Here is a 20842-nt window from a genome sequence, read left to right as displayed (position 1 = left end):
ACGTCCATGTAAGCATTCAGTTTTAATAGAAAGATATATATGTCTATTTCAACAGCATGGACTTCAGAGAGCTGCGTTTTGCTCGTGCCTTGCAGTTCACTATCCAAGAGATAAACAACAGCTCCGATCTCTTACCAGGCATTACTTTAGGGTACCATATATATGACTCATGCGCCTCTGTACCAATGGCGATTAAAGTAGCGATGCAGCTTGCCAACGGACTAGATCTGGTATTTAACGACATTGATTCCTGTGTAAAATTTGCTGCAGTTCCCGCGCTTGTTGGGGATTCTACTTCTACGCCGGCTATAAGCATTTCAAGGCTTTTCGGTCCTTTTGGAATTTCACAGGTGCTTGCTCATATGATTTCCTAGTCTTATTTACAAGGAAAAATAAAACTAAATTATATATATAAATATTTAAAAAAAAATAATTATATATATATGTTTAAAATAAAAAAAAGTCATAATTAAAATGTTGACCATAACAGTTCATAAACTGGATAATATTTGTTTTGTGAATCGACTAGTCAGTATATTTATAAATGTCATTCCATGCTTTATTGTGCTCTAGGTGAGTCATTACGCAACATGCGCGTGTCTCAGTGACAAGCGGCAGCATCCTACTTTCTTCAGGACCATCCCCAGCGATCACCATCAAGCGGCAGCACTGGCACGGATGGTCAAGCACTTCGGATGGACGTGGATCGGAGCTGTGCGCAGTGATTCAGACTATGGGAACAATGGCATGGCATCATTCCTGAAAGCTGCAGAGCAGGAGGGAATCTGTGTGGAATATTCTGAGGCCTATTACAGGACCCAGCCGCGCAGCAAACTGAAAAGAGTGGCGGATGTTATTCGCAAGTCAACGGCTCGTGTAATAGTTGCCTTCATGGGCGCAGGTGATATAAAATTTCTGTTAGAAGAGCTGAGCCTGCAGCCTCCTCCCCCGATGCAGTGGATTGGCAGCGAGGCGTGGGTTACAGACCCACAGATGATGCGGTTCAATTTTTGTATTGGTGCTGTGGGCTTTGCAATCCCGCGATCTGTTATCCCTGGTTTTCGTAACTTTCTACTTGACCTGTCTCCAGAACAAGCTCTAAAATTTCCCCTGCTGACAGAATTCTGGGAAAGTTCATTCAGCTGTAGTCTAAAACGGCAGACAGGTTCTTCTACTGGTATGCCAGCATGTGATGGCACAGAGGATCTGCGCGCTTTACAGAACCCGTACACAGACACGTCCCAGTTACGGATCACTAACATGGTGTACAAAGCCACATATGCTATAGCTCATGCCCTCCATAGCATCATCTGTAACGAAAATCAATGCGACAAAAACATCAAAGTTGAGCCACGACGGGTAAGTTTGCTTACTTTTGAAAAACGTTTACAAAACAATATATATTTAAAATATTGTTAATTATGTGTACATTTACCTTTACTATAAAACATGTTCAACCACACCACAGTTTTATTTATTTATTTATTTTGTTACCTCCATCATGCAGGTTTTTGATCAGCTCAAGCAAGTGAATTTTACTAAAAATAATTACCCCGTTTCATTTGACACCAATGGAGACCCTGTGGCCACATATGAACTTGTGAATTGGCAGATTCAGGGAGACGGTTCAGTTGATTTTGTGACAGTGGGTCAGTATGATGCATCCCAGCCTAAAGGCCAAGAATTTAGTCTGAGCAGAGATATCATTTGGTATGATGGCAGTGATAAGGTATACTTCTCCTCCTCCTCCTTTTTTTTACTTATAACCATATAAACACGCATTCATTTTGTCATGTATTTAGATTAAATAAATTGATTAAAAAAATCCTTAAAACCAACTCTACTTGACTATGACTAAGACTACTTATAGATCATTATGAAGCATACCAAAAGATGAGAACTAAAAGCAGAGAAATTCATTATGATGAATTGTGTCCTTTTGTTTTAAATATGTGGGCCAACTTGTCAGTTTTAGAACATTTGTACCCAAAGACTTTGTTAATTTCTGACTCTGATGCTGTGTCTATCTGTCACCTGCAGGTGCCTGTGTCTGTGTGCAGTGAGAGCTGTCCTCCAGGTACGAGGAAGGCTGTGAAAAAAGGAAGACCTGTCTGCTGTTATGACTGCATTAACTGTGCAGAAGGAGAGATCAACAATGAGACAGGTATTTCAGACATTCTTCTAAATAAATTATAAATATTTATGGTCAACTGATAAATCAGTGTCTAAATTAAAGAAAGGAATCTTTAAAAAGTCTTCTGAACAAATGTGCAAAGTTCTTAGAAATAATTTTACACCATAAATTAAGAACACATTGCTGTGATTGGCTAACTTTATCGCACTGTATCCATGCCCCCTCTCTTTTATTGCATGTTGTGTGTTTTGATACTCGAGATGGTAAGCACTGTGGTAGAGCTATATATTTGAGCCAGAGGCATAAGAAATTAAAACAATGCAACCACAACAATTGCAACAGTCGGTTTCAGCTTGGTAATTGCTTTTACTTGTTTAATTTCTTAATTTTCTGTATATAGTTTTAAAGTACTGTTAATAATAATTCACAAAACAGTCCATTAAGCCAAACATTTCTAATGCTCAGATCTTTAGGAAGTTTATACATTTTTGGAGGTGCGGTTTCATGATGTCACGATTCTCCAGATTTCACATCTGAGCATTTCAAAACGGTAGAAAAGAGTAATTCATACTTTAAATCGGGACGTTTTTTGAGTTCTTGAGTTGATTTGAGTTCTGAAATTTGCAGCATGTGTTTATTGTAGAGTAACTTCTTATATAAATCAAGAGCATTTTGATTTTTCATTCCATGACCCCTTCAAGGGAAAAAAAAGAAATTAATCGTAAAAAAAGTAATAATATATTTCCCTTACACCATGCATGAAGACGTGATTGACATTCATGAGGTACCTCACTATGATATAATTTACTTATTGTAACCTTTTTGTTTTTCCTGTATGGTACCAGATGTTGGTTGGACTACATGACTTGCATGACAATTAAGGCATCAATTTAAAATACCAAGCAGTGAAGCAGTTTTGTTAAAATATTGAAATAACTGTAACTGTAACATTATATAACAATTGTAATATTATTTATATATGAAGTTGAGTTGGTCATTCTTTAAAAAAAAAAAAAAAAAATGTAGTCTGATAATCTGAATGTCTCCATTTTGTTCCTGTGGTTCATGAATGGCTTTTATGCACTGACTTCTTGATCTTTCAGATTCTTTAGATTGTCACAAATGCCAGCCTGAGTATTGGCCCAATAATGAGAAAGACAAGTGTCTTCCTAAACCAGTGGAGTTTCTCTCCTGGGATGAGATCCTTGGGATTATACTGGCTGCTTTCTCTGTTGCTGGTTCTTTAGTGACCTTAAGCATAACTTTAGTGTTCTACAAAAACAGGACCTCTCCGATAGTAAAAGCCAACAATTCAGAACTAAGCTTCCTGCTTCTCTTCTCATTGTCTCTGTGTTTTCTCTGTTCACTTACTTTTATTGGTCGGCCCACTGAGTGGTCCTGTATGTTGCGTCACACAGCATTTGGGATCACCTTTGTCCTCTGTATCTCATGTGTTCTCGGGAAAACTGTAGTAGTGTTAATTGCCTTCAAAGCTACACTTCCAGGAAGTAACGTCATGAAATGGTTTGGGCCTCCTCAACAGAGACTCAGTGTTTTGGGTTTCACTCTTGTACAGGTACTTATATGTGTGCTTTGGTTAACAATATCCCCTCCTTTTCCTTACAACAATATGCAACACTACAAAGAAAAGATCATTCTAGAATGCAGTTTAGGATCAGCTATAGGTTTCTGGGCTGTTCTGGGTTATATTGGTTTGCTAGCTTTCCTTTGCTTTGTTTTAGCTTTTCTTGCCCGAAAGCTGCCTGATAACTTCAATGAGGCTAAATTCATCACATTCAGTATGCTCATATTCTGTGCTGTATGGATCACCTTTATTCCCGCTTATGTTAGCTCTCCAGGAAAATTCACTGTAGCTGTGGAGATATTTGCTATTTTAGCTTCAAGCTTTGGTCTGATTCTCTGTATTTTTGCTCCTAAGTGTTTCATTATTGTCTTTAGGCCAGAGCAGAATACCAAAAAACATTTAATGGGTAAAGTACCATCAAAAGCTCTCTGATATGCATCCAATTGCCAACTGCTTAATATTAAATGTCAGACATTCTGTAATATTAATTTACCGGTTATTAAACCACAGATATAACTATTTCATATGTGTTTTTTTCACGTGTTTCCACTTGGTAACTCTGCAATGAAATTGTATTTTTGTAGGCCAGGATTTTTTTCCCATTGGCTTTTGTTATCATTGTATTCATTATTATTGCAGAAAATAATTTCTATGACCCATAAAACTTTATAATTCTTACATGGTTTGTCCATCATGACAATCTTGACAAATATATGTATATATATACATTTTGAAACCTAATTACATGAGTATATGTCACTGCTTGTTAACAAAGTCGATTTAATGAGCTGATTTTGCTATATGCTCTAATGCAGTGGTACTGTAAGAAAGTTATTTTCTGTGGCAATGAAAGTAACTTTTTTTAAGAGTTGATATGAAATTATACTGAATGTTTGCTGGACGAACAGATCCGTCTATCCACTGATATAAATAATTGCAATTAATTGCAATTATTCATATACATTTTTCTTTTGAGCAAATTTGCTACACAGAAGGTTAAAACAAAATGTTAAAGTTAACATTATGAATACAGTACTATTTTAGGTAAAATAATTGAGTCTTCTCTTAAACTTAAACAAAAGCACTTCGAATTATAATAATAAGCTTGGAACTTCATTGGTTTGACAAATAAGAGGAGAGAAAATAAGAGTCTTTTCTGTCTGACAAAACATCAGGTCCTGGTGGCTTTGGATGTGAATTTCACAAAGTTTTCGTTCAAAATTAACGCCTTATTGAAAATGTGTGCATTTAAATTTTTATCATAAAGTAATAAGTGCTGGCTAACAGATCGCAACACGTAAATATGTGATAAAGGGCTCCCTATCACATGTATTCTGGTTTTGCCTTGACGTTTGATTTTCTGAGTAATATTTTTGACTATTTTTCAAAGGTTTTCCAAAAGATGAGCGTGATCACAGACTAGCAGTTTTGGGGTCTTCTGAGATATTGAACGCTTTTTTTTTTTTTTTTTTTCTTTTAAGCTCTCAGCAGCATTCTTTGTTGCTGGGTATGGCCTTTGCAAATCTTTGGATGCCCCTATCAAAACCTGGTTTTATGAGCGGTTTCATCTTATGTAACTGAAAGATATACATTCCTTGAAATATGTTAAAATATCTTCATTTAAAATATATATTATATATATATATATATATATACTATTTTAATACACTATGTAAGGTTATGATTTATTTACATTTAAATGTATTCTTTAAATACAGTTATATATAGGACATGTATTGCATTTAGATCTTTATAGAATAAAAGTTGGACAAAAAAGTACAGTGATTTTGTTACTTGTATTTATTATGATTTACTGTATAACTGCATTCAGAGAATGGATTTCAATCACATGGCTGTGTCACTAAAACAACAGTGGGACATGACAAATCCTTTGCCAAATAAAAAGAAATGGAAAGTAAAAGCAAATATAAAACAAACATTCTTTCATTGCAACTCATTTCTCTTGGGGTTGACAGGTGATCTAAAAAACCTGAAAGTTTATGACACACTTGAGGCACATTCTCTCATTGACTGAAGTGAAATCTTAACCACACCCTCTTAGGTTTCCCAGTAAAGAGTTACAACATACAACAGCAGTGGCTGGTGGGTATATAAAACAAAGTGTAATGCTCAACTCACATTTAGAATGGTTGCTTGCATAGCAGGAGAAATGAATGTTCATCTTTTATTGACAGTGACACTACTGTGTATTACCAGGCTTTGCCCTGCTGTGTGTGGGGTTAATTTAGGCACCTGCATCCTCCAAGGCGACCCTCATCTCCCTGATCTCTTCGAGGATGGAGACTTCATTATTGGAGGGGCTTTCACCATTCATTATTATGTGAAGACAGAGAAGCACACCTATACTAGACGGCCACAACCACTAGAGTGCAGTGGCAGGTCAGAGTTTGATTCGAAATTTTAAAAAATTCCTTAACAGATCAGGGCAAAATGGGTTAAATTGATTGTTCTAAAATTGCGTTCATATTTGTGGTTAAGTATAAAATGAGTTAATAAGAAGCTGACGAGCAAGAAATATCCGTTAATTGTTAATAGGATGTTATTATGTGTGTATTTCAACAGCATGGACTTCAGAGGGTTGCGCCTTGCTCGTGCCTTGCAGTTCACTGTCCAAGAGATAAACAACAGCTCCGATCTCTTACCGGGCATCACTCTAGGGTACCACATATATGACTCGTGTGCTTCTGTGCCAATGGCGATTAAAGTAGCTTTGCAGCTTGCCAACGGACTAGATCTGGTATTTAACGACTCTGATTCCTGTGCAAAATTTGCTGCAGTTCCCGCACTAGTCGGAGATTCTGCTTCCACGCCGGCTGTAAGCATTTCAAGACTTTTGGGTCCTCTTGGAATTCCACAGGTGCTTGCGCAAAACGACTAATTCATAGTCTTCTTATTAGAAAAAAAAATGCTGGAGCTGTATCACAATCTCTCTCCCTCTCTCTCTGATTATATATATATATATATATATATATATATATATATATATATATATATATGTGTGTGTGTGTGTGTGTGTGTGTTTCTTCACTGTACTTTATAGGTGAGTCATTACGCAACATGCGCGTGTCTCAGTGACAAGCAGCAGCACCCTACTTTCTTCAGGACCATCCCCAGCGATCACCATCAAGCGGCAGCACTGGCACGGATGGTCAAGCACTTCGGATGGACGTGGATCGGAGCTGTGCGCAGTGATTCAGACTATGGGAACAATGGCATGGCATCATTCCTGAAAGCTGCAGAGGAGGAGGGAATCTGTGTGGAGTATTCTGAGGCCTACTACAGGACCCAGCCGCGCAGCAAACTGAAAAGAGTTGCGGATGTTATTCGCAAGTCAACGGCTCGTGTAGTAGTTGCCTTCATGGGCGCAGGTGATATAAAATTTCTCTTAGAAGAGCTGAGCCTGCAGCCTCCTCCCCCGATGCAGTGGATTGGCAGCGAGGCGTGGGTTACAGACCCACAGATGATGCGGTTCAATTTTTGTATTGGTGCTGTGGGCTTTGCAATCCCGCGATCTGTTATCCCTGGTTTTCGTAACTTTCTACTTGACCTGTCTCCAGAACAAGCTCTAAAATTTCCCCTGCTGACAGAATTCTGGGAAAGTTCATTCAGCTGTAGTCTAAAACGGCAGACAGGTTCTTCTACTGGTATGCCAGCATGTGATGGCACAGAGGATCTGCGCGCTTTACAGAACCCGTACACAGACACGTCCCAGTTACGGATCACTAACATGGTGTACAAAGCCACATATGCTATAGCTCATGCCCTCCATAGCATCATCTGTAACGAAAATCAATGCGACAAAAACATCAAAGTTATGCCCCGACGTGTAAGTTTGCTTATCGTGTAATATTTTTTTTACCAAAAAAAAAAAAAAAAGCAATATTGTTAATGTATATTGTACAGTATAATTTACCTTTGTATCTTACTATAAAATATGCTCAACCACACCACAGTTTTATTTATTTATTTATTATCCATCATGCAGGTTTTTGATCAGCTCAAGAGAGTGAATTTTACTAAAAATAATTACCCCGTTTCATTTGACACCAATGGAGACCCTGTGGCCACATATGAACTTGTGAATTGGCAACTTCAAGAAGACGGTTCAGTTGATTTTGTGACCGTGGGTCAATATGATGCATCCAAGCCTAAAGGCCAAGAATTCAGTCTGAACAGAGCTATCATTTGGTATGATGGCAGTGAAAAGGTATACTTTTTCCCCCATTTTTTTTAGATTAAATAAATTAACCAACACTGTATATACCAAACATACCACAATATGAGAAATAAAAGCAGAGGAATTCATTATGATACATTTTGCCCCTTCACTTTAAATGTCTGGGCCATTTTGTTAGTTTTAGAAAATTTGTACCCAAAGACTTCATGTCTGACTCTGATGCTGTGTCTATCTGTCACCTGCAGGTGCCTGTGTCTGTGTGCAGTGAGAGCTGTCATCCAGGTACGAGGAAGGCTGTGAAAAAAGGAAGACCTGTCTGCTGTTATGACTGCATTAACTGTGCAGAAGGAGAAATCAGCAATGAGACAGGTATTTTGGTATTTCCCTTACACCTGAAATATATGTTATTGATATTTATGAGGGAATGCACGATATCATTGACCCTTCTTTATCTACTGAATTGGTCATTCTAAAAAAAATGTTTAGCCTGATTAACTGTATGGCTTCATTTTGTTCCTGTAGTTCATGAATGGCTCCTTGATCTTTCAGATTCTTTAGATTGTCACAAATGCCTGCCTGAGTATTGGCCCAATAATGAGAAGGACAAGTGTCTTCCTAAACCAGTGGAGTTTCTCTCCTGGGATGAGATCCTTGGGATTATACTGGCTGCTTTCTCTGTTGCTGGCTCTTTAGTGGCTTTGAGCATAACTTTAGTGTTCTACAAAAACAGGACCTCTCCAATAGTAAAAGCCAACAACTCAGAGCTGAGCTTCCTGCTTCTCTTCTCATTGTCTCTGTGTTTCCTCTGTTCACTTACTTTCATTGGTCGGCCCACTGAGTGGTCCTGTATGTTGCGTCACACAGCATTTGGGATCACCTTTGTCCTCTGTATCTCATGTGTTCTCGGGAAAACTATAGTAGTGTTAATTGCCTTCAAAGCTACACTTCCAGGAAGTAACGTCATGAAATGGTTTGGACCTCTTCAACAGAGACTCAGTGTCTTTGGTTTCACTCTTGTGCAGGTACTTATATGTGTGCTTTGGTTAACAATATCGCCCCCTTTTCCTTATAACAATATGCATCAGTACAAAGAAAAGATCATTCTAGAATGCAGTTTAGGATCAGCTATAGGTTTCTGGGCTGTACTGAGTTATATTGGCCTCCTAGCTTTCCTTTGCTTTGTTTTAGCTTTTCTTGCCCGAAAGCTGCCTGATAACTTCAATGAGGCTAAATTCATCACATTCAGTATGCTCATATTCTGTGCTGTATGGATCACCTTTATTCCAGGCTATATCAGTTCTCCAGGGAAATTCACTGTAGCTGTGGAGATATTTGCTATTTTAGCTTCAAGCTTTGGTCTGATTCTCTGTATTTTTGCTCCTAAGTGTTTCATTATTGTTCTTAGACCAGAGCAGAATACCAAAAAACATTTAATGGGTAAAGTACCATCAAAAGCCCTCTAAGATGCATTCAATTGGAAACTGCTTAATAGTAATTATTTAATGTTAATGTACCAGTTTTCAAAATACTGATGTAACTATTTTACATATTGGTGTTATATGTGCAAATATGTTCTGTATACTGTGTATGTACTGTAATATTGTTGAAAAAAACAAAACAGTTTGAAAAAGATAAAAGATCTGTTGTAAAACTCATTTTCAGTACTTAAATGCACATTTAAAAGTGCCTCCTCAAGAAGCAGTTTTTTAAAGCTTTGATATAAAATGCTATCATCTCTCATGTTTTTCCACTTGGTAACATAGTTCTGCAATAATGGTGCAAATTTGTAGACTAACCCAGAAGTTAGCATCACCCTGGTTACTTTGACAAAAAAACCAGTAGGATTTTTCCAATGGCTTTTCAATTATTGCAGAAAATAATCTCTGTGACCATTTATTTATTTATTTATTTTAACACATGGTTTGTCTATCATGATAATCTTCACAAATATATGATAGATATGACAGAATTCACGACAAATGCAACAAAATTAATGCATTTTTGTCACATAGAAAAGCACTTGAAAAGCATTGATTTTGAGCTAGACTGCCAGAAAGTTACTGCTAATAAATTCGTTGGTCATTTCACCTTCATGTCGTTCCAAACCTGTATGTCTTACTTTCATCTGTTGTACACAAAAGAAGATTTTGTAGAATGTTACCAAACCATTTTGGTTACCCTTGATTTCTACTGTATGGACAAAAAATTCTTGAATTTCTCAAATAATGTTCCACATAAGAAAGAAATTCATACAGGTTTGGAATAACATGATGTTGAGTAAATTATGACAGTTTTCATTTTTGGGTGAATCTCCATTTAAGAACTGTATTATTTGTAAATAATAAACACCTAATTTATATAAGACACTGATTAATCAGGCCCTTATTGAATTAACATTTTACTTAAATTAAAATTCATTAGAACTAAACATCTAAAAAGAAGCAAATCCTTGCTTATAATTCAGAGTTTAGCCGACTAGTATTAGTAGGATGGTGGTCACAAGAAGTAAAACCATGGTCCTCATTACCATGGTTATATGGTTTTTAAAATAAGTAATAAGTAATAATAAACTATAAAATTTGAAGTTAAAAAAAAAAAAAAAAAAAAAACTAAACATGAAGAAACTACAAAACACCTTCTATAAAATTTAAATATTCCACCATATGTAATAACAGTAACATTTATAATAAATAAATTTCTGCCAACACGTTATTTGTACAGTGTTAATAACTTCAAGTTAAATTATTATGGTGCTGATGATGACAAGCCTATTGGCCTTTTCCAATATACCTCATTGTTTGTGGCTGTTTTCAGCTAGCATCACTACAGAACCTTTAATGTTCTCATATCACACGGCTGTATAACAATTCTGTGTCACATTTGAATGGATCAAGCGACTTGCGCTGTTTATCACTTAATCATGGCAGAAGCGCGGCGCACGTTCGTCAGAGTTGTGCGGGTGACTGATGCCGCTCTGCTTTGACGCTGTAATTTAAAAACAGCGCCTAATATCGGGGAGCTCTCTCTCGTTTCGGCGATCAGCCCACTACTTGAATGGAATGTTCCGGTGCCCCCGATGGCCAGGCGATCGCGGGCCCCCCAGACCTCTGGGCCCCATGCACCCTGTCACCCTTTCCCCCACTAGCGATGCCCCTGTCCGTTGGTCAAGTGCTGAAATGTCAATTTATAGAATGGCTCGTAATTGTAGTACACGCTCGTTAATTTAAATGTTAACCTAATGCTGCGCTCCAGAGAGCTCGGATAATTAATATAATATAATATAATATAATATAATATAATATAATATAATATAATATAATATAATAATGTAAAAAAGTACAATATTAATATACTATAATAATAATAATATATATTATTCTAGGCTATATAATATCTGTAGAGACATTATTTGGATTTCGTGCATGTCAGCAAGCCAATGACAGATTTTTATGAGTTTATCCCTATTTTTCCCAGTCTTTGAAGCATTTCCTACATTACTTCTTTTTTTTGTTATTGATGTTGTTCAGTCATTTCATTTAGATGCGTTGTTTTTTGTTTTTTTTTTTTTGGTTATCTGCCCTTTTTAATTATTTAGCCTAATTTCATTTTATATATATATATATACATATATATATAAACATTATAAAGTGTGCAATAAAGTACAATCAAAAGCTTTAATTATAATCGCATTGCACTTGAATAAAGTTAAAAGTGTCCTGCAGGTGACCTCCTAATTCTGTCGTCTTATGATGCACGTAGGGCTTCATGATTACTCCAGAGTACTTGTAATTCTACGATGATTTTCAAGTGCTACTTAAGTTCAACCCATTCTCACACCCAACTCGTCACATATTGAAGCTTGGTCAGGACCACTTGGCGTCGCTTTCTGACGTCAGCTCAAGGTACCCTTTAGCGTCATTTTTCGACTTGCAGGGTCCTCCATTGCTTTAAATAGGAAACCCTTAGCGTCAATATGCCGACGCCATACTGGGAATTTTATCGTCATTATTAAATTATATATTGGGTAATAACAGTGCCATTATTGCATATATGTTGGGGTGTGATTTTTCAATGTAAACAGCCACAACAGTTTTATTTATATTACATTATTTACACATTTATGAGCACATAACCCAACCCCTGCCCCTAAACCTACCACTTGTCAATAAAACACAAGATTTATTCAAAAAATATTAATATTCCAAGTCTTCCGAGGCAAAACATTTGATTTGTGAGAGGAATAGACGCGATCGCCGTCTCAGTCCGCCGTTAATCCTGTGTGCTGCAGTCTGACTCTGTGCGCGAATTCAAAAAATGCCGCCAGAAGAAGCCTTACGTCAGCCTTGGTTGTGAAATGCAATTGGCTCTTGTGTGTCTCGTGACCGATTGCGTTTTGCTGTTCCGACAGGCTATTGGCTCTTGTGTGTCTCGTGACCAATTGCGTCACGCTACGGGACGGGAGTATCTTTTTGAATGAGATGTGAGCGCGTTAACAGAGCGGGGTCATTTTCAGCGATTAAAACCTTATGTTTTGCTTTCTTCTTCGCATAAAGACTTTGTATGGCTTCAGAAGACTTGGAATGCAACACGACTTGTTTGTAATGCTTTTATACTGCTTGTTTATGGTCAGTTTTTGCAGTAAATACCTGTGACTGCACTTATATTTGCCTGTTACGTGTTTTATGTTGTTCAGAAGTGGGTAGGTTTAGGGTAGGGGTGGGGTTAGGTGCTCCAATAAAAGTATAAATGTATATAAAATTATTTATATTTTTTACAAATGCATGCAAACCATTAAACTAAGACAAACAACTGAAAACAACGGAGGATAACGTTGTCATTTTCCATAAGCGTCTTGACCTGACGCATAAAGCAAGCAATTGAAAGCAATGGAGATCCTATTTTGTCATATACTGACGCCTAGGGCCACTTTTGGCGTCTTCATAGTGACGCGAAAGGCGTTTGACCATGCTTCAGTTTTTGACGCCTCGGGAGTGAGAATGGGTTGTTAAGTTACGATGCTTTTGGGAAATGCAGCCCTGGTCTCATGTTTATATGTATTATGTATTAATACGGAACATTTACAAGCACAAAACGTACATTTTTGTACGTTTTTATTGATGCTTAAACGTACAATTTAGACGTATTTCAACGTTTAAAACGTACAAATCGATACGTATTTTTAGCTAAAAAAAAACGTAAACATACGTACGCATCTTTTATATCATTAAGATATTCGTATCAATGCTGCATTTTTTTAAGCATTTTATCAATAAGCGATTTAGATTTTTAGAACCCTTAACCTACCCCCAAACCTAAACCTACCCATTTTATAGTGAATATAAAAGGATATAAAACGCAATTGACCGAAATATGCAGGAAAATAACCATTTTAGTAACGATATAGCATTAAAAATGTTTTTATAGTCGCTAATCCCACTCCTACATCTAAACCTAAACATAGCTATTTCTGTACAGTATAAGAAAAACATGACAGACAGATAAATGCAATTACAATCATTACGTATTGCAAAAATGTCAAAAGCACTACCAAAAGTAAATTTATTTAGCAAATATAAATTTAAAACATGCTTTCCATTATAATCATTTCTCTTGAGACTGGCAGGGGGTGGTGACTTTAAAGAATGTCCTGTTTTGGGTGTTTTGAAACGTCTTGATTCATTTGAGACACATTCTCACATCATGATTGACTGATTTGAAATAATAACCACACCCTCTGATTTATTTATTTATTTATTTTTCATTCTCAACAGTAGTTGCTGTCGGGTATATAAAACAAGGTGTAATTCTCACCTCCTATTTGGAATGGTTGCTTGCCCAGCAAGAGACATGCATGCTAATCCTTTACTGACAACGACACTACTGTGTATTGCCAGGCTTTGTCCTGCTGTGTGTGGGGTTAATTTAGGCACCTGCATCCTCCAAGCTGACCCTCAGCCCCCTGCACTTTTCAAGGATGGAGACTTTGTCATTGGAGGGGCTTTCACCATTCATTACTATCTGAAGACAGAGAAGCACATCTACATTAGACGGCCACAACAACTTGAGTGCAGTGGCAGGTTAGCGCTTGATATAAAATTGAATACAATTCCAGAGCAGTCTTAAATGGATTAAAAGGATTGTGTTAAAATTGTTATTACTAAAAGTGTGTGTGTGTGTGTGTGTGTGTATCTGTCTATCTGTCTATATATATATATATATATATATATATATATAATGATTAGAATTATTATACCTAATAGTTTTTCGTGTGTGCTTCAACAGCATGGACTTCAGGGAGCTGCGCTTTGCTCGTGCCTTGCAGTTCGCCATCCAAGAGATAAACAACAGCTCCGATCTCTTACCAGGCATCACATTAGGGTACCATATATACGACTCTTGTGGCTCTGTGCCAATGGCAATCAAAGTAGCATTACAGCTTGCCAACGGACTAGATCTCATTTTTAACGACACTGATTCCTGTGCAAAATCGGCTGCAGTTCCCGCATTAGTCGGAGAATCTGGTTCCACACCGTCTATAAGCACTTCAAGATTTTTCGGTCCCTTTGGAATTCCACAGGTGTTTACTCAGTATTAATGTGTTTTAGTCTTCTAAGATAGGCCTATTTACATAATTAATAAATAAATAATAAAAATGTTGGCGCAACTGCCTAGTAATTGTAAAAATCGTGGTAAATTTGACACAACAGCTGTAAAAACCTTGAAACCCATTGTTAAAGGAAACATCTGTAAACATTTGTCACAGGACATAGAATACGTATTATTGGAGTAGTCGGACTTTTTAAAAAAAAAATGTTAAAGTCGTTATATGTTGGGAAATAAATAGCTACATTTCCTCCCATTGTGCACTACAGGTGAGTCATTACGCAACATGCGCGTGTCTCAGTGACAAGAGGCAGTATCCTACTTTCTTCAGGACCATCCCCAGCGATCACCATCAAGCGGCAGCACTGGCACGGATGGTCAAGCACTTCGGATGGACGTGGATCGGAGCTGTGCGCAGTGATTCAGACTATGGGAACAATGGCATGGCATCATTCCTGAAAGCTGCGGAGGAAGAGGGAATCTGTGTGGAGTATTCTGAGGCCTACTACAGGACCCAGCCGCGCAGCAAACTGAAAAGAGTGGCTGAAGTCATTCGCAGATCAACGGCTCGTGTAATTGTTGCCTTCCTGGCCTCAGGTGATATGAGACTTCTTTTAGAAGAGCTGAGCCAGCAACCTCCTCCCCCGATGCAGTGGATTGGCAGTGAGTCGTGGGTTACAGACCCAGACATGCTTCGGTATAATTTGTGTATCGGTGTAGTGGGTTTTGCAATCCCGCGATCTGTTATCCCTGGTCTTCGTGAATTTTTACTTGACCTGTCTCCAGAGCAGGCGGTGGAATTTCCCCTGCTGACAGAATTCTGGGAAAGTTCATTCAGCTGTAGTCTAAAACGGCAGACAGGTTCTTCTACTGGTATGCCAGCATGTGATGGCACAGAGGACCTGCGCGCTTTACAGAACCCGTACACAGACACGTCCCAGTTGCGCGTCACAAATATGGTGTACAAAGCCACATATGCTATAGCTCATGCCCTCCATAGCATTGTATGTAAGGAAAATCGATGTGACAAAAACACCATAGTTGATCCCCATAAGGTACGTTTTCTCATCGTGGGATAAATTGTAAATGTAAATGTAAAACAATAGAGATTTTAAAATGCATCAATGTAATGGATGTATTACTCTGCTGCATCCTTTATACAGTCACACCCATTTGAGTTCTAATTATTCAGCAAATTGTAAACACAGCACGGTTTGAATTTTTTTATGTTCATCATGCAGGTTTTTGATCAACTCAAACGGGTGAACTTTACTAAAAATAATTATTCCGTTTCATTTGACACCAATGGAGACCCTGTGGCCACATATGAACTTGTGAACTGGCAACTTCAAGAAGACGGTTCAGTTGATTTTGTGACCGTGGGTCAATATGATGCATCCAAGCCTAAAGGTCAAGAATTTAGTCTGAGCAGAGCTATCATTTGGTATGATGGCAGTGAAAAGGTATAACGTGTCTTCTAGACTGAGAGTGTACTACAGTACCCCTGAAAATGGTTTTAAAGGACATTTTTAATTTTTGATGGTATATGTCCTCTTAACCATATAAAAAATATAAAAATGTAAAAATTTCATTGAAACAGTTAATTTGAATAAATCACTATGCAAGTACTAAACATACATAACTAGACTGTTGAGTTGGTTGGTTATGTATGTATGTATGTGTTTTTTTATTATTATTTTTTCATTATTATTATTATTTTTTTTTTTTTGTAATGTTTTAACATAAGTATAACAACAAATAACAGACAAAAACCCTTGGTTAATTTCTGATCCTGTACATGTTACCTGCAGGTGCCTGTGTCTGTGTGCAGTGAGAGCTGTCATCCAGGTACGAGGAAGGCTGTGAAAAAAGGAAGACCTGTCTGCTGTTATGACTGCATTAACTGTGCAGAAGGAGAGATCAACAATGAGACAGGTATTTTGATTGGGTTTATGCTGCAAGATAAATCACACATATTTCTGGGCCAATCACATAAGACACATGATGATACAGAAAAAGGAAAATATATAAATATCTAATCTATTTTAAAACACATGCAAAAATCTTAGAAATTTACTTTGCATTTACACTGGTCATCCTTTTCAAAAGTGTAGTGTATTTCATTCTTGAGGATTAGCATATGTGTGCACCTTGTGTAATATGTGTGTATGTCCCTCAATTGTCTTGCGTGTGAAAAGATGGATTTACAATCAAAAACCAAAGGATGTGCAGGACCTGGAGTATTATTTCTGAAGAACAGTGGGCAGTTTAACTGCTCAGGACAAACAAGAGGCTCAGGAATAGCTATCATAAAACACAAAAACAGTCTGATCATCCAGGTAGTAATACACAGTTTTAAGACTCAAGGCTATGTAAAATACTGTACCTTTTCAGGACAGTACTAAATTAAACAAGTAAATAAATAAATAAATAACACCAGTTATTCTTCTTTTTTTTTTTTAAATATTAACATTTTGCACATTCTGAGATGTGTATGTAGACTTATCACCAAACAACATATTAATGTATTTTTGATGCATTACTAAAAAATAAACAGACATCAGCACCATATCTTACACCTTTCTTTTTCCACTGAGTTGCTCTTTCTTAAAACTATTTTGTTCCCGTGGTTCATGAATGGCTGTTAAGCACTGATTTTTTTCATCTTCTAGATTCTTTAGATTGTCACAAATGCCTACCTGAGTTTTGGCCCAATAACGAGAAGGACAAGTGTCTTCCTAAACCAGTGGAGTTTCTCTCCTGGGATGAGATCCTTGGGATTATACTGGCTGCTTTCTCTATTGCTGGCTCTTTAGTGGCTTTGAGCATAACTTTAGTGTTCTACAAAAACAGGACCTCTCCAATAGTAAAAGCCAACAATTCAGAATTAAGCTTCCTGCTTCTCTTCTCATTGTCTCTGTGTTTTCTCTGTTCACTTACTTTTATTGGTCGGCCCACTGAGTGGTCCTGTATGTTGCGTCACACAGCATTTGGGATAATTTTTGTCCTCTGTATCTCCTGTGTTCTCGGGAAAACAATAGTAGTGTTGATGGCCTTCAAAGCTACACTTCCAGGAAGTAACGTCATGAAATGGTTTGGGCCTCCTCAACAGAGACTCAGTGTTTTGGGTTTCACTCTTGTACAGGTCCTTATATGTGTGCTTTGGTTAACAATATCCCCCTTTTCCTTACAACAATATGCAACACTACAAAGAAAAGATCATTCTAGAATGCAATTTAGGATCAGCTATAGGTTTCTGGGCTGTTCTGGGTTATATTGGCTTGCTAGCTTTCCTTTGCTTTGTTTTAGCTTTTCTTGCCCGGAAGCTGCCTGATAACTTCAATGAGGCTAAATTCATCACATTCAGTATGCTCATATTCTGTGCTGTATGGATCACCTTTATTCCAGCTTATGTCAGCTCTCCAGGAAAATTTACTGTAGCTGTGGAGATATTTGCTATCTTAGCATCAAGCTTTGGTCTGATTCTCTGTATTTTTGCACCAAAGTGTTTCATCATTGTATTTAGGCCAGAGCAGAATACCAAAAAACACCTAATGGGTAAAGTACCATCAAAAGCCCTCTGAGTCACACAACAAACGCACTGCAGAGGTGCACACAGTAATTAACATTGAACATTATATATTCACATTATGGATGGTACCTTAAAGCATCAGTGGTTATTTTTTTTCTTACCGTTTGTGCTGTATGTGCAAATATATATATTTTTTCTTATCGTTTGTGCTGTACGTGCAAGCAAACGATAAGAAAAAAAATAATAACCACTGATGCTTTAAGGTCCAGCGCCATCCATAATGTAAACATAATGTTCAATGTTAATTACTGTGTGCACCTCTGCAGTGCTTTTGTTGTGTGTCTGTGTGTGTGTGTGTGTGTGCATATATATATATACATATATACACATACATACAGTGGGTCAAAAAAGTATTTAGTCAGCCACCAATTGTGCAAGTTCTCCCACTTAAAAAGATGAGAGGCCTGTAATTTTCATCATAGGTATACCTCAACTATGAGAGACAAAATGAGAAAAAATAAATAAAAATCCAGAAAATCACATTGTAGGATTTTTAAAGAATTTATTTGCAAATTATGGTGGAAAATAAGTATTTGGTCAATAACAAAATTTCATCTCAATACTTTGTTATATACCCTTTGTTGGCAATGACAGAGGTCAAACGTTTTCTGTAAGTCTTCACAAGGTTTTCACACACTGTTGCTGGTATTTTGGCCCATTCCTCCATGCAGATCTCCTCTAGAGCAGTAATGTTTTGGGGCTGTCGCTGGGCAACACGGACTTTCAACTCCCTCAAAGATTTTCGATGGGGTTGAGATCTGGAGACTGGCTAGGCCACTCCAGGACCTTGAAATGCTTCTTCTGAAGCCACTCCTTCGTTGCCAGGCGGTGTGTTTGGGATCATTGTCATGCTGAAAGACCCAGCCACGTTTCATCTTCAATGCCCTTGCTGATGGAAGGAGGTTTTCACTCAAAATCTCACGATACATGGCCCCATTCATTCTTTCGTTTACGGATCAGTCGTCCTGGTCCCTTTGCAGAAAAACAGCCCCAAAGCATGATGTTTCCACCCCATGCTTCACAGTAGGTATGGTGTTCTTTGGATGCAACTCAGCATTCTTTCTCCTCCAAACACAACAAGTTGAGTTTTACCAAAAGTTATATTTTGGTTTCATCTGATTCTCCCAATCCTCTTCTGGATCATCCAAATGCTCTCTAGCAAACTTCAGGCGGGCCCGGACATGTACTGGCTTAAGCAGGGGACACGTCTGGCACTGCAGGATTTGAGTCCTGGCGGCGCAGTGTGTTACTGATGGTAGCCTTTGTTACTTTGGTCCCAGCTCTCTGCAGGTCATTTACTAGATCCCCCCGTGTGGTTCTGGGATTTTTGCTCACAGTTCTTGTGATCATTTTGACCCCACGGGGTGAGATCTTGCGTGGAGCCCCAGATCGAGGGAGATTATCAGTGGTCTTGTATGTCTTCCATTTTCTAATAATTGCTCCCACAGTTGATTTCTTCACACCAAGCTGCTTACCTATTGCAGATTCAGTCTTCCCAGCCTGGTGCAGGTCTACAATTTTGTTTCTGGTGTCCTTCGACAGCTCTTTGGTCTTGGCTATGGTGGAGTTTGGAGTTGGACTGTTTGAGGTTGTGGACAGGTGTCTTTTATACTGATAACGAGTTCAAATAGATGCCATTAATACAGGTAACGAGTGGAGGACAGAGGAGTGATTTTCTGGATTTTTTTTTTCTCATTTTGTCTCTCATAGTTGAGGTATACCTATGATGAAAATTACAGGCCTCTCTAATCTTTTTAAGTGGGAGAACTTGCACAATTGGTGGCTGACTAAATACTTTTTTGCCCCACTGTACATATATATATATATGTGACCCTGGACCACAAAACCAGTCTTAAGTGTCAATTTTTCGAAATTGGGATTTATACATCATCTGAAAGCTGAATAAATAAGCTTTCCATTGATGTATGGTTTATTATGATAGGACAATATTTGGCCGAGATACAACTATATGAAAATCTGGAATTTGAGGGTGCAAAAAAATCTAAATATTGAGAAAATCGCCTTTAAAATTGTCCAAATTAAGTTCTTAGCAATGCATATTACTTATCAAAAATTAAGTTTTGATATATTTACAGTAAGAAATTTACAAAATATCTTCATGTAACATGATCTTTATTTAATATCCTTGTGATTTTTGGCATAAAATAAAAATTTATAATTTTGACCCATACAATGTATTTTTGGCTGTTGCTACAAATATACCCCAGCGACTTAAGACTGGTTTTGTGGTCCAGGGTCACATATATATGTGTGTGTATATGCTGAAGTTGCCGCATTCATTGTTTATTAAAAATTATTGTTTAATAAATTATATTTTATTTTAATAATAGTACTAGTAGTAGTGTGTGTGTGTGTGTGTGTGTGTGTGTGTGTGTTTGTGATGGTGATTTTAGTTACATTGTTCCGCCATTAGATGGCGACAAGAGACTGTTTTTACCAGTCAGCAGTAAATACTTTTATGTTGAAAAAGACTCAGATGGAAGTTTTAACTTTTAATAACAGCTTGTAAGACGCAACAAACAAATGCACTGAGCAGCGCTGTCAGTGGAAATCACCCTTAACAGATGAAAGGATAGTACGACAAAGAGCCTGTCACTTTCCTCAGTGGACATTCAAACTAATGTTTTATTGTGAATATAAGATTAAGCGGAAAAAATGAATGCTGTATCTGAGTTAATCTCTCTCATAATACTCTACTACACATAACAC

At 37.5% G+C, this 20842-nt stretch overlaps 2 protein-coding genes and 1 pseudogene across 2 annotated transcripts; all 3 read left to right on the top strand.

The window, feature by feature from the left end:
- Positions 1 to 56: 56 nt before the first annotated feature.
- Positions 57 to 4211, top strand: LOC131524197 (extracellular calcium-sensing receptor-like). Its single transcript, XM_058751071.1, has 5 exons — positions 57 to 350; positions 574 to 1359; positions 1508 to 1729; positions 2041 to 2164; positions 3238 to 4211. The coding sequence occupies exons 1-5, from the start codon at positions 57 to 59 to the stop codon at positions 4149 to 4151; spliced, it is 2340 nt and encodes a 779-aa protein (XP_058607054.1). The 3' UTR covers positions 4152 to 4211.
- Positions 4212 to 5538: 1327 nt separating this feature from the next.
- Positions 5539 to 9706, top strand: LOC131524198 (extracellular calcium-sensing receptor-like). Its single transcript, XM_058751072.1, has 6 exons — positions 5539 to 6119; positions 6303 to 6597; positions 6781 to 7566; positions 7726 to 7947; positions 8163 to 8286; positions 8467 to 9706. Exons 1-6 carry the CDS (start codon positions 5866 to 5868, stop codon positions 9378 to 9380), a joined length of 2595 nt encoding a protein of 864 aa, XP_058607055.1. The 5' UTR covers positions 5539 to 5865; the 3' UTR covers positions 9381 to 9706.
- A 4058-nt stretch (positions 9707 to 13764) lies between these two features.
- On the top strand, positions 13765 to 18104 carry LOC131524196 (extracellular calcium-sensing receptor-like; annotated as a pseudogene).
- Positions 18105 to 20842: the final 2738 nt, after the last annotated feature.

This window comes from Onychostoma macrolepis, chromosome 18, assembly GCF_012432095.1.
Source record: "Onychostoma macrolepis isolate SWU-2019 chromosome 18, ASM1243209v1, whole genome shotgun sequence".
Classification (NCBI taxonomy): Eukaryota; Metazoa; Chordata; class Actinopteri; order Cypriniformes; family Cyprinidae; genus Onychostoma; species Onychostoma macrolepis.
The sequence above is the reverse complement of the archived record's forward strand: the minus strand, read 5'-3'. Positions and strand labels throughout refer to the sequence as shown.

Excerpts from the sequence above, each read along its gene's own strand:
- LOC131524197 (XM_058751071.1), top strand. The coding sequence starts at position 57 with ATGGACTTCAGAGAGCTGCGTTTTGCTCGTGCCTTGCAGTTCACTATC. Across the intron at positions 1,360-1,507 it reads TCAAAGTTGAGCCACGACGG|GTTTTTGATCAGCTCAAGCA; the intron begins GTAAGTTTGCTT and ends TCCATCATGCAG. Across the intron at positions 1,730-2,040 it reads GGTATGATGGCAGTGATAAG|GTGCCTGTGTCTGTGTGCAG; the intron begins GTATACTTCTCC and ends TGTCACCTGCAG.
- LOC131524198 (XM_058751072.1), top strand. The coding sequence starts at position 5,866 with ATGGTTGCTTGCATAGCAGGAGAAATGAATGTTCATCTTTTATTGACA. Across the intron at positions 6,120-6,302 it reads CCACTAGAGTGCAGTGGCAG|CATGGACTTCAGAGGGTTGC; the intron begins GTCAGAGTTTGA and ends GTATTTCAACAG. Across the intron at positions 8,287-8,466 it reads AGAAATCAGCAATGAGACAG|ATTCTTTAGATTGTCACAAA; the intron begins GTATTTTGGTAT and ends TTGATCTTTCAG.